The sequence below is a fragment of the Macrotis lagotis genome, chromosome X (assembly GCF_037893015.1).
Source record: "Macrotis lagotis isolate mMagLag1 chromosome X, bilby.v1.9.chrom.fasta, whole genome shotgun sequence".
Classification (NCBI taxonomy): Eukaryota; Metazoa; Chordata; class Mammalia; order Peramelemorphia; family Peramelidae; genus Macrotis; species Macrotis lagotis.
In genome coordinates this window covers 326405238-326417736 of record NC_133666.1, presented here as the reverse complement: position 1 = coordinate 326417736, position 12499 = coordinate 326405238, and the positions used below count along the sequence as shown (strand labels likewise).

At 36.9% G+C, this 12499-nt stretch overlaps 1 protein-coding gene across 9 annotated transcripts in view; it reads left to right on the top strand.

The window, feature by feature from the left end:
• FHOD3 (formin homology 2 domain containing 3) overlaps window positions 1-12499 on the top strand; it is a 740814-nt gene that overhangs the window by 618085 nt on the left and 110230 nt on the right. For 7 of the 9 annotated variants that reach the window (XM_074203815.1, XM_074203819.1, XM_074203818.1 and 4 more), the window contains one exon: window positions 2028-2078. The exons of the other annotated variants lie outside the window; for them this stretch is intronic. In XM_074203815.1, the coding sequence (XP_074059916.1) occupies window positions 2028-2078 (51 nt within the window). The remainder of the gene's footprint in view (window positions 1-2027; window positions 2079-12499) is intronic. 9 annotated transcript variants of the gene reach the window in all.

The window sequence follows — 12499 nt, the reverse complement described above, 5'->3', positions numbered from 1 at the left end:
CATTGTTCTGATAGATTTTTTTTATCATCTTAAGAACAAGATTTTCCAAAGCACTGAGTCTAAAAGCGTTCAGTTATTTATATATGGCAAACTTTTCCCACCTTTTTGGTTATTATCAAAGTTATCATATATCAAACTTTAGTGTGGGTATTCAGATGTTTTTATCTTTCAGTTCACTGCTCAGGGCTTTCATAAAATGGTGGAAGTCCACTGGTCTTAACTTAAAAGGTTACTCTAATATGTCAATTCATTATGTAAGAAGACCACTCATCTTTTATTGGACAGATCCTTATGAAGTCTTTCTTCCAGAATTAGGAAAAATAAATATTGATCTAAGAAAAAATGAACTATTTTGAATTCATTTGTGTGTTGTTAGAAGGGGGAGTAGAGAACTACTCTTGAAACCAGAAAGATATGAATTGAAATCCTGATGTTGACACCTACTGGTTATGTGACCACAGACAAGACAGTGCTCTCAATGTTCCAAAAATCTTTCTAAGACTGTTTCAGATAAGTGACTGATCTGCATCCATGGAATGAGCTTCTCTACTGGTAGTTTCTAACACTGTTGAAACCACAGATGTAGAACACCACTCCCATTTAGACAAATCAAGGCATAATGAAAGGCAAAAAGAACAAAATGAAATAGCCCTTAACTTCAAGGAGCTTACATTCTACTAGGAAAGTGGAGATATCAGGTATACACAGCTTGTTCAAGTTTAGTAGTGAAGGGGAAAAATAATAAAGTAACTAGATGATGGAGGTGTCCTAGTCAGGCTCTCCTGACTCCAGGGCCAGTGCTTATCCTTTGTGCCACCTAGCTGCCCCAATGCAGTATATTCTTAATAAATATTTATAGTTTATGAAAAGTTGGGAAAAAAATAAGTGAAAGAGATTTAGCCAGATTAGAAGACCAGACACTTTAGCCACCATGTGTAGATAGTATGGTTTACAAGTTTTGTGATTAATATGTATGTTATATATGTACATCTAAGCATGCATAATATGGGTTGGGTATATTCTACGTGTGTACACATTTCTATACATATTTTTCCTACTGAAATAATTAAAATGGAATGGTGAAAAGCAAGTTGAGAATCAAAACCTAACTTCCTCACATAGAAGTATCTGTCTGAATTGACTGAACTTGCCAGTATTTCATTGGTCTTGTTAGTTATATAAAGACACAAAAATAGATTATGGAAAAATCTTCTGTGGGGGAATTTGGATCATCAGGATAAACCACAAGCATTTTGGAATTACACTTTCTGTAATTCCATAGAGAAAATCTGGTTAAGTGAAAAATCAATTTAAAAAAAGAGTTATAGACACTTAGAAAGTCATTGGGATTCCCAGGTCATTTCTTTTATTTGGTAGCTAGGTGGACCAGTGCATAGTATAGATCAAATTCTACCTAAAATACTCTCTGTGACCCTGAACAAGTCATTTAACCTCAGTCTTGGTTTCCTAAACTGAAAAACAGAGATATATCAGCTACCTCAGATAATTATTTTGAGGATCAAACATGATAGAATGGGATGCCATGTATAAAGTGCTTTGCAAACCTTACAGCTCTTTATAAATGCAAACTTTTATTCATCTACTCCTATTTCCACTTGTCCTTAACCATTATATTGAGGTAAAATGCTGATAATAATTGAATATTTTGTATTGAAAAGCACAATTTTATATCTGCCTTTAAGGGTATGGCAAAATATTTGAAAGAATTTGCAAACTTTAAGGCATTATATAAATGCTGTTATTATTTAACATCATTATTGTTGATACATTATTATTTTTGTTAGTGTCATTATTGTTATCATCATCATTATTATTATATTGTGATAAGGATTAAGGAATGTTTCAGATCTTGGAAAATTTGAAACAGGAGAGAATGCTGCATTTGTTTTCTAGTACTGATAAGATGACTTTCATTATTTTCTGTTAGCTGTTTATCATTTGCTGATCATCTAATACTATCATTTTCTCATATTTTAAAAAAAATTTTTCTTCTGAATGCTTGTTAGCCAAGATTATTTAGACAAAAGAGAGGAACAAAGACAAGCAAGAGAAGAAAGGTCTGTAAATCTATCTGTCCTTTTTCCCATTTTAACCACACATTCTTGGAATTAAAACACCAAACTAACCAAGCATGCAAGAAAAACTATGAAACAATAATTAAATTATTGTTTGAACTATCTGGTTGCAGTTTAAGTTAAATCTACTAACACTTCATATAATTGGTGTGATTGAGGCATGATAAGTTTATTTCATAAATAAATACCATGAGACTGCTAAGGATGAGGGTACTTTTGGGTAAGATTTAAGAACCTTTCTTCATTTTCAGAACTCATAGATATGCCGTTTGATTAGGGGAAGGGAAGAGAGAGAAGGGAACACTCATTTTTTTAATCCAAGCACTGTACTAAGCATCTTATAAACATCTCACAATAATTAACTGTAAGGTAGGTACTTTTATCTACATTTTAAATTTGAAGAAACTGAAACAGCTTGAGGTTAAACAGTTTGCTCAAATTCACATGGATAGCACATATCTGAAGCTGGATTTGAACTCCTGACTCCAGGTCCAGTGCTCTGTCCACTGTACCACCTAACTACCTATGACAATTTTATTTATTGATTTTTTTAATTGTGTAATTTTTAAATGTTTTACCAAATAAATTTTGTAATTTAAGTTGCTAGTTCTTTGGATTCAGTGTCAATGATTTTGGAAAAAAATTCAAGTTAGAATTGTCTCTATTGACTCAAATTAAGCATAATTAAGCCCTTGAATTTTGATTTAAAAAGAGTAATCTTTTTTCCCCTTTCTCTGTCTTTTGTAACTTAAAGAGGCTAATAGATGGAATAATATATAGAGTATATTATTTGGAGACAAGACAAGTTGAAATCCCACCTCAGACATTTACTAAGTTGTATCACCCTGGGCAAAATACTGAACCTTGAAATGCCTCAGCAAACTCTCTAGGGCTTATCCCCCAAGTTCCAGATGCTTGTGGTCCCTCTTAATGGAGGGAGTTGACAGAAGTAATTCCTTTCCATGATGAAATCACAGATCCTTTCCACCTAACTCCAAATGCACCCTTCTTCAACACTAAAGGATACATGGTATTTCTGAGTCAGTGAAAAGAGAAATGTGGATGCTAGCACTTTTCATTTTAAAGAATTCCAATTATCAGTTACCTCATAATCAAAGTTATGGAAAAAACTTTTGTTTTTATCTAATCATATTATTTCATTACTATGGAAACTCCCTCCACTTACTTAAATTGACAAATCATCCAAAATCTATATTAGTATGTTGCCTAGGATACTAACTTACCCAAAGTCACATAGCCAAGTATGTGTCAGAGACAAGACTTCAAACCCAGGTCTTCTTGACTCCAAAACTGCTCTTCTACTTACTATAGAACACTGACTTATCCAGCTAGATAATTGTCATGCCTAATAAGTATAGCCAAAAAAAATTTGAAATAACTAAGAGAGTAATAGAGAAACTGAGGAGTTTCTGATCTTCTGGACAAATTTTCTTTTCCTTTGAGAAGATTTATTTAATTTGATTACATATACTTGTCCCAGTAACAGTCCTTGTATTGAGATGTCTTACTCTGTTTTCACAGAATTGAGAAATTTAGAGAGTTTAAATATGTTTTAGATAGAATTCCAGATTCCAAACTTTTTTTTTAGGATGGGTGATTGTACTCTTAGGTTATGTCCACACATGGCAAATAAAAACAGCTGTAGTTGTTTAAAAGCTACTGGTGAGGTCTCAGGGAATTGTGTCTTAATGTCTGAGCTATCTCTGACAGACCTTGAAATGTACTGAAACTATTGGGAAGAAGCTATTTCATTTCTTTTTTTTTTTTTGACTGCTTATTTTTCTCCAAATAAGACAATTAAAATGGTCCAAAAGGCTTGACTAATCGCCTGCTCTCCTCTTCCCCTTCCTCTAGCACCCACCCAGATTCCAGGATACATTATGAATGGTCATGTTTGTTCTTTTAACTGCTGTTCAAGTGTCTCTCTCCGCCATCCCCCCCAAAAATATGTTTCTATAACCCATTACAGGCAAATAATTATAGTCATAGTTTGTGCATTCTACAACTTGGTGCTTCCTTGTTTTAGGTTTTTATAGAAGTTAAGAACTGTCTTTGTTTTGAAAAAGTTTCTCTTACATATTTTATTTCTGAAGATCTATATGGATAGCATGGAGAATTAGGTTTCCCTGATTGGGAAGCAAATGAAAAAAATACTAATTCCTTGAGAACTAAGAAGTGGAAACAAATTAAAAGCTGGGGTGTGGACTGAGAGACAGGTGACTTTAAAGACAGGTGACTGAAGGAGAACACAGAAATGTGAATAATTATCTAATCATTTTTCCAAGTAGCTAAGGATATTTAGTGGTTCATCAAGGTGCTTCACATCATACTTCACAGAAATATGGTACTTAGAACAGAAATCACAAGACATGGTTGATTTCATTGTGCAAGGTAATGGTTAGTAAGATAACATGTAGTCTTTTATTTGTTCATTGGCACATTTTTTTTGAGCAGGATCATAGATGTCGAGCTGAAATGGGCCATAGAAGTATTCCATTCTATATCTATGTCTATCTATATATCTGTCTGTCTGTCTCTCTATCTTTCTATGTCTATATCTATATCTATTTATCTATCTGTCTGTGGAGTAGTGAGGGAGTAGTGAGGGAGTTGTTGAAGGAAGAGAAGAATTTCCTTTTGGAAAATGAGAAAACAAGAGTGAATAAGCTCACTGAAGAAGGAGATGGTTTGGAGACCATTTGGTATGACTCTCTCCAGTACAGGAATCTTTCTGTAGCATTTCTGACCAATGATTTTCCAGTCTCTTCTTAAACACTTGGATTGGCAGTAAACATTTTGTCTCATAGAAGGGCAATCATTGTTCAGTTCTGTTGGACATAATGAGTTCCACAAATATTTATTAAGTGCCCATGATTCAACAAGAATTATTGTGTGTTCACTATGTGCTAGACACTTTACTAGGTGATAGGAATTCTGAAACAACACTAAAACATCCCTGCCCTCAAGGAGCTTACATTCTTTTAGGGAGATTTAATCAGCCCACAAAGAAGTCAATAATTTAAGGACAGAGAAAGCTCTTAGAATTAGAATACTTGAGGAAGGTTTCACTGAAGAGATGGTACCTAACCTCACCTTATCCTCAAAGGTATTGAAGGTTATGAAATCTGAGGACTGAGGTAGAAATACTGCTCTTCAGACTCAAGAATGGTGTGAGTGAGGTAATAGAGGTAGGATATGTCAGAAAAAGTTTGTGACACTTAAAAAGAACATAGTGTGTGAGAGAAATTAATAGACTGGAAAGGAAAATGTGAAATCAGAATGTGGAATGTTTATATCATAGGCTAAGGAGTTTGTATTTTATCTTAGGCAGAAGGGAACTATGGAAAATTTTAGAGCAGTAGATTGATAGACCTGTGCATTAGGAAAATTATTTTGGCAGCTGTACAGAGGATGGATAAAAGAGACACCAAAATTGAGGAAAAACGTTAGGGGCCTAGTACAATAGTTAGGTGAAAGAATTAGCAATATTGATTAATAATGATAAAGTCATTAGCTGTAGCTGTCATTTATAAATCACTTCAAGGCTTATAAAGCACTTTACAAATATCTCATTTGACTTTCGTAACAACCATGGTAGGTCGGTGCCATTATTATATTAACTTTATTTTACAAATAAAGAAACCAAAACTGAGTGTAGTTAAATGTCTTGCTCAGTTCAACTAAGCTAATAAGTATCTAGAAATACCTGACTATAGTGATGACAATGACGATGATGTCATTCATTCTCTAAGATAATGACAATATTAGATGAGATGATTCCATGATAAGTACATGAATGGGGTGGGGGCGGAGGCAAGATGGCGACAAGAAAGGATCACGTCTTATGGGCTCCCTGATAAAACTTATAAACTAAGGACTCTAACTAAACTTTCGAGAGACAGAACCCACAGAGGGACCCAGGGAGGCGGTTCTACTCAAGGTAACCTGGAAAAGAGCAGAAAGGCTCTGCTCCCTGGGGTTGGAGGGTCGGCCTGCCAGAGTGAAAGAACTTCAGCCCCCCAGAGGCAGCCCCAGGGCGCTGGGAGCCATGGCTCACTACAGCAGGGGACTCTCCTGAGCTACGCCCCCAGGGAGCACCGGCACAAAGTGGGGGAACAGCGTGGGACCTCTGCTGGAGGAGCCCAGCCCTCAGGGCACACAGAGCAGCCCAGATCTAGGAACAGAAGTAGGCGGAGCCAGTAAGCAGGAGCCCCCAGGGCATGAGCCCATTGAACCTAGGGAGGGGAGTGAAGAGAGAAACTGCAGAGCTCTGTCCTCTGCCCCTGGAACAGGATTCTGGGGCTCTGACCACATTCAGATCCTGATTACAGTCTAGGCCCCCCATAGAACAGCAGGGCTCCCCCCACCTCAGCCCCGTGGCAGAGGGGGGCTCTTATGGTCATTCACAGACCAGGAGGGAGGACAGAGCCTCACACACTGAGACCCTTGTGGGAGTGTCCCAAAAGCTCAGGAAGCACCCCAAAACCAGGCCCAGGCTGGGAAAATGAGCAAGCAGAGAAACAAGAGGATGACCATTGAGAAATATTTTGCATATGAGCCCAAGAAGGATCAAAACACTCAGTCTGAAGATGAGGAAGCACAAGCTCCTGCATCTAAAGACTCCAAGAAAAACAGAAATTGGGCTCAGGCTATGAAAGAACTCAAAAAAGACTTTGAAAATCAAATGAGGGAGTTGGAAGAAAAACTGGGAAAAGAAAGGAGAGAGATGCAGGAAAAACATGAAAATGAAGTCAGCAGCTTAGTCAAGGAAATCCAAAAAAATGCTGAAGAAAATAGCATGCTAAAAACCAGCTTAAGTCAAATGGATAAAACAGTTCAAAAAGTTATGGAGGAGAAGAATGCTTTAAAAAGCAAAATTGGCCAGATGGAAAAAGAGATAAGAAAACTTTCTGAGGAGAACAAATCCTTCAGACAAAAAATAGAATTCAGGGAGATCGATGAATTTACAAGAAATCAGGACTCAATACTTAAAAACCAAAAAAATGAAAAATTAGAAGAAAATGTGAAATATCTCATTGAAAAAACAACTGATATGGAAAACAGACTTAGGAAAGATAATTTAAAAATTATTGGAATACCTGAAAGTCATGATCAGGAAAAGAGCCTTGACATCATTTTCAAAGAATTACTACAGGAAAATTGCCCTGATATTCTAGAAGCATAGGGCAATGGAGAGAATCCACCAATCCCCCCGAGAAAGAGATTCCAAAAAACCAACCCCTAGGAATATTATACCCAAGTTCCAGAACTCCCAAGTCAAAGAGAAAATATTACAAGCAGCCAGAAGGACACAGTTCAAATATCGTGGAGCTGCAGTCAGGATCACACAGGACTTAGCAGCAACTACATTGGAAGCTCGTAGGGCTTGGAATACAATATACCAGAAGGCAAAAGAGCTTAGAATGCAGCCAAGAATGAACTACCCAGCAAGGCTGAATGTCCTCTTCCAGGGAAAAAGATGGACTTTCAATGAACCAGGGGAATTTCAAAGGTTCCTTTTGGAATGGCCAGAGCTGAACAGAAGGTTTGATCTTCAGATACAGGACTCAGGTGAAGCATGGAGATTGGAGGAGAGGGGGGAAATATGAAGGACTTAATGAGGCTGAACTGCATGTATAGAAAAATGATACTGATAATATTGATATGAACCATCTCAGTTAATAGAGCAGGTAGAGGGAGCTTTTATAGTTGAAGCACAGGAGAAAGCTGAATTTGAAGATAAAATATGGTATAAAAATGGAGTCAATGGAAAAAAAGGGGAAATGTAATGGGAGAAAGAAAAAGGAGAGGGGGGGAATAGGCCAAGATATTTCATATAATAAGTTTTTTTCTTTATTACAATGAGCTATTGCAATGATATGGAAGGGGGGGAGGCAAGGGGGAATGAGGGAACCTTTGCTCTCATCAGAGGTGACTAGGAGAGGAAACAGCATATATACTCAATGGGGTATAGACATCTGGAGTAAGAAGGAGGGGGGAGCAGGGGGAAGGGGGGGATGTGAATAGAGGAGAGGATGGACCATGGGGGGAGAGTGGTCAGATATAACACATTTTCTTTTTTACTTCTTGCAAGGGGATGGGATTGGAAGGCCTGTCCAGGACCATAGGGCTAGGTGGATTCTGGACCTAAGGGGTGGTATGGGGGCTCAGGGCTTCTTGGCCCCAGGACCAGGGATCTGTCTGCTGTGCCACTCAGCGACCCTACAGCAGAATCAGAGTGAAAGGAGAGAGAAAATATAGTACTTGGTAGCGGAGAAATAAGAAAGGAGGGAGTTGCAATCAGCAATGGCAACGTTGGAAAAATATGGAAGTAACTTTTGCGATGGACTTACCATAAAGAATGTGATGCACCCATGACAGAGTTGTTGGTGTTGGAACAAAGACTGAAGCACATTTTTTATTATTATTATTTGGGGGAGGGTGCAGGGCAAATGAGGCTGGGTGGCCGGCCTGGAGACACATAGCAGGGTGATCGGTGGTTGTCTGAGGCCAGATTTGGACCTGGGTGCTCCTGGCTCAAGGGCCAATGCTCTGTCTGCCACCTGGCCACCCCTACTATTATTACTATTTTATTTTATTTTGGTTCTTTTTTTTCCTTTCTTTTTTTTGGGGGGTTTTTGCAGGGCAGTGGGGATCGGGTGGCTTGCATGTCACACGGCTGGGTGATTGTTGGGTCTACAGGGCTGGATGTGGGCTCTGGTGCTCGTGGCTCCAGGGCTGGTGCTTCGTCCATTTCACCACCTGGCCATACCTACAATTATTACTATTTTTTAATTTTAATTTTTTTTTCTCTCCCCATTACTTTATCGCTCAAGCAAGTCTATATTTATGGGGGTGTATTTCGTTTACTCTTAAACAAGAATATTTTATTAATGTAAAAAAATTTGTACAAAATGAGAATAAAAAAAAGAATATAAATAAAAAAAATAAGTACATGAATTGGATTTGAATAAGGGGATGCTGTGTTAAGTTATCAGTCTCACTTTCTCCTGAAGGTCCATATGGGTTCAGAGGCTGGGTTATCAGGATTATTAGCGTTGGCCCTGGATGTGAGGCAATCAGGGTTAAATGACTTGCCCAAGGTTACACATCTAGTAAGTATTAATTGTCTGAGGCTGCATTTGAACTCCCATCCTCCTGACTCCAAGACCAATGCTCTATCAACTGCTTCACCTAGTTGCCATTGATATGTTGACTTGAACTCAGATTTCTGTCCAGCAAATAGGTTTTTATTTATTTTATAAAGCAACTTTTCCCCAATTGCTGAAATTGGTGGAAATACTGGTGAAAATATTATTTATATAGACTATACTTGAATTCCAGAAAAGTATTTGAAAAAACCACTCCTCTTCCAAACTTTCTACTTCTATTTAAGGCACCAGTACTCTTCCAAACTCTCAGGCTAACAAACTCAGCATTATGTGTGATTCTTCACTCTCCAACATATTCAACCAATTGACAAATCATACTACTCTGTAACACCTCTCCTTCCTCTCCACCTCTACCACCTCAGTTTCTAAACCTACCATTTTAGTAATGCTAACAAAAAGGGCAAACAAAGATATCTTATATCTTGTTCTTATTGATCTCATATTAGCTTTCAGTGATGTTCTTTTTCTAATTTTAAAATAATTTTTCTTGGAACTTCCATCAAAGTGGTTTCTACATTTGACCCTTTTCTCCCTTTTGAAAATTTGGGCAATATTTGCTCATTTCTAGTCTTTTTTACAATTCATCTTATCCCCACAGTTTCTCAGAAATTATTGACAATGACTCCTTGATCATATATATGATTTATTTCAAAATCTGGGAGCTAAAAGAAGCTTTTTCATGGATGAACTACTGGAAATATACATTCATACTCATTCTATTCTGTATCTGTGCAATTATTTTTTTTTTATTTAAGAGCAGCATTTTTCTTTTATCCATGGTAACATTTTGCCTTATTGGTCTAAATCTATTGCTCCTGCCTGTTGAATTTTAAGATTCTTTTACATGGCAGAAAAAGTAAAAACAAAATATGCAGCAAATGTCTCCTTTTTCTCTTTTACTTCCCTTAGCCTTTTTCAGAAGGCTCATTTTATTCTAGACTTGAACTATTGATAGCATTCAATGCTACTATTTTCTGTTCATCTATCTTATAAATGTTTCTTATTCTAACACTGTTATCCAAAGTGCCTAAGTATCTTATATAAATCTGAACTATCTGGAAAGTTCCCTGGCCATGAGCATTAATTACTGTCTGGGACTACCATCATCATTATTCCTTCTCTAAGACTTTGAACTATAAAATACCACAACTTGTCACCTTTCACCTATCTTACTCCTTTACTTACACTGAACTTACTGAAGTTCAAATAGTTTCACAGTGTTCAGAAAAGAAAAGTAGGTTCCCATGACCCAAAATTGTATAGAAGTCATCTCAGAAGTGATGGGAAATTCTCAAAAGTCAAAATCACATAATATATATTTATATGAGGAAGAAAAAGGGGCTTATTTCAAGAAAACATGAATTAATAGGATTCTCACTGATCAATTTAGACTTTTTTTTAAAGACACTGAAGATGGAAATATAGACAAATAACATGGCCCAAATCCAAAAAATACAGCATAGTCAGGAGCATCTAAACTGAGAATGATCTGAGTTTAGTTAAAAGTGCCAAGGATAATTTTTTTTTTAGGTTTTTGCAAGGCAAATGGGGTTAAGTGGCTTGCCCAAGGCCACACAGCTAGGTAATTATTAAGTGTCTGAGACCGGATTTCAACCCAGGTACTCCTGACTCCAAGGCTAGTGCTTTATCCACTATGCCACCTAGCCGCCCCTGCCAAGGATAATTATAAGAAGAGGTGTGTGCGTGTGTGTGTGTGTGTGTGTGTGTGTGTGTGTGTATGTATGTATAAAGAAGGCTCAAAAAGGACCATTCCTGAGATTCTTTAGAGTCGATGGAATGATGTTATCAAACCATGGCAAGAAGGTGAAACTACTCAATCATTATTTTGCTTTTCTCTGTCAAGGATAATGATAATAGACTGAAAAAGACAGGGGAAAATGGCTAATAGGGAATTGAAATCCAAAATAACTAAGGAAATAAATATAACCATTAATGAATTCACATCACTTTCATTCTGGGATAAAGAATTGGTTGGTTATTAACAGGACTAAAAAAGGGTAAATTTCTGAATTTTCAAAGAAAGGGAAAATAATGAAGTCTACCAACTTTAGATTTGAGATTCCTGATAACATTCTGGATTATTTAATTAAATGAATATTTAATGAATGTAGTTGTTGGTTGGTTGATTTTTGTCCTTCGTTATCAAAGAAGACCAAAATGATATCACTATGTTTGAGTCAAATTACAGTGTGTTCAATTAGATTAGACCAATATGAGCCAGAATGCTCTACTCACAGAGATTGAGCATAAATAGTCCATGTGAACATCTGGGGTGCTGATTCTGAATTTATACATGTCACCTTTCCTTTGAGCTATTTCCATTTTGCCTTCTTCATAGAGAGTAGCACCCTCTAATGAAGGCTTGCCATGCTGGTGGTCCTGTGCCAGTGTCTGCCATGCTGTACAAATCCTAAAGTTCTTCAGTGAGAACTTCAGGGTGTCCTGGTATCATTTCTTCTGACCCCCTTGTGAGCATTTGCCCTATGTGAGTTCTCTATAAAATAGTCTTTTTGGCAAACTTATGTCTGGCATTCTAACAATGTAGAATGCACTCTCTGTAGTAATGTTGGAATGCTAGGCAGTTTAGCTCAAGAAAGGACCTCAGGGGGCGGCTAGGTGGCGCAGTGGATAAAGCACCGGCCCTGGAGTCAGGAGTACCTGGGTTCAAATCCTGTCTCAGACACTTAATAATTACCTAGCTGTGTGGCCTTTGGGCAAGCTACTTAACCCCTGTTTGCCTTACAAAAACCTAAAAAATAAAAAAAGGACCTCAGTGTCTGGTATCTTCTCCTGCCAGGTAATCTTCAGAATTTTCAGTATCTCATCTACTCAATGTATGTCAACTAAAAATCCTTAAATTTTTTCATGAATGAACTACTGGAAATATACATGTATATGCATTCTATTCTATATCTCTACAATTAATTTTTTATTTAAGATATTTATTTCTTTTATTTTATTGCATTTATCCATGGTAACATTTTGCCTTATTGGTCTTAATTCATTGTTTCTGCCTGGTGAGGTCTTAAAATCTAAGTTCTCTCATCCAGTATACTATGATTAGATTTTTAGTAAATCCTTATAAAACAAAATGGAAAAATTAGATAATTAGATTCTCTAATCAATTCAATTCAATTCAATTCAATAAACACTTATAATTGACTAATTAGAATTAAGTAGATTTCAAAC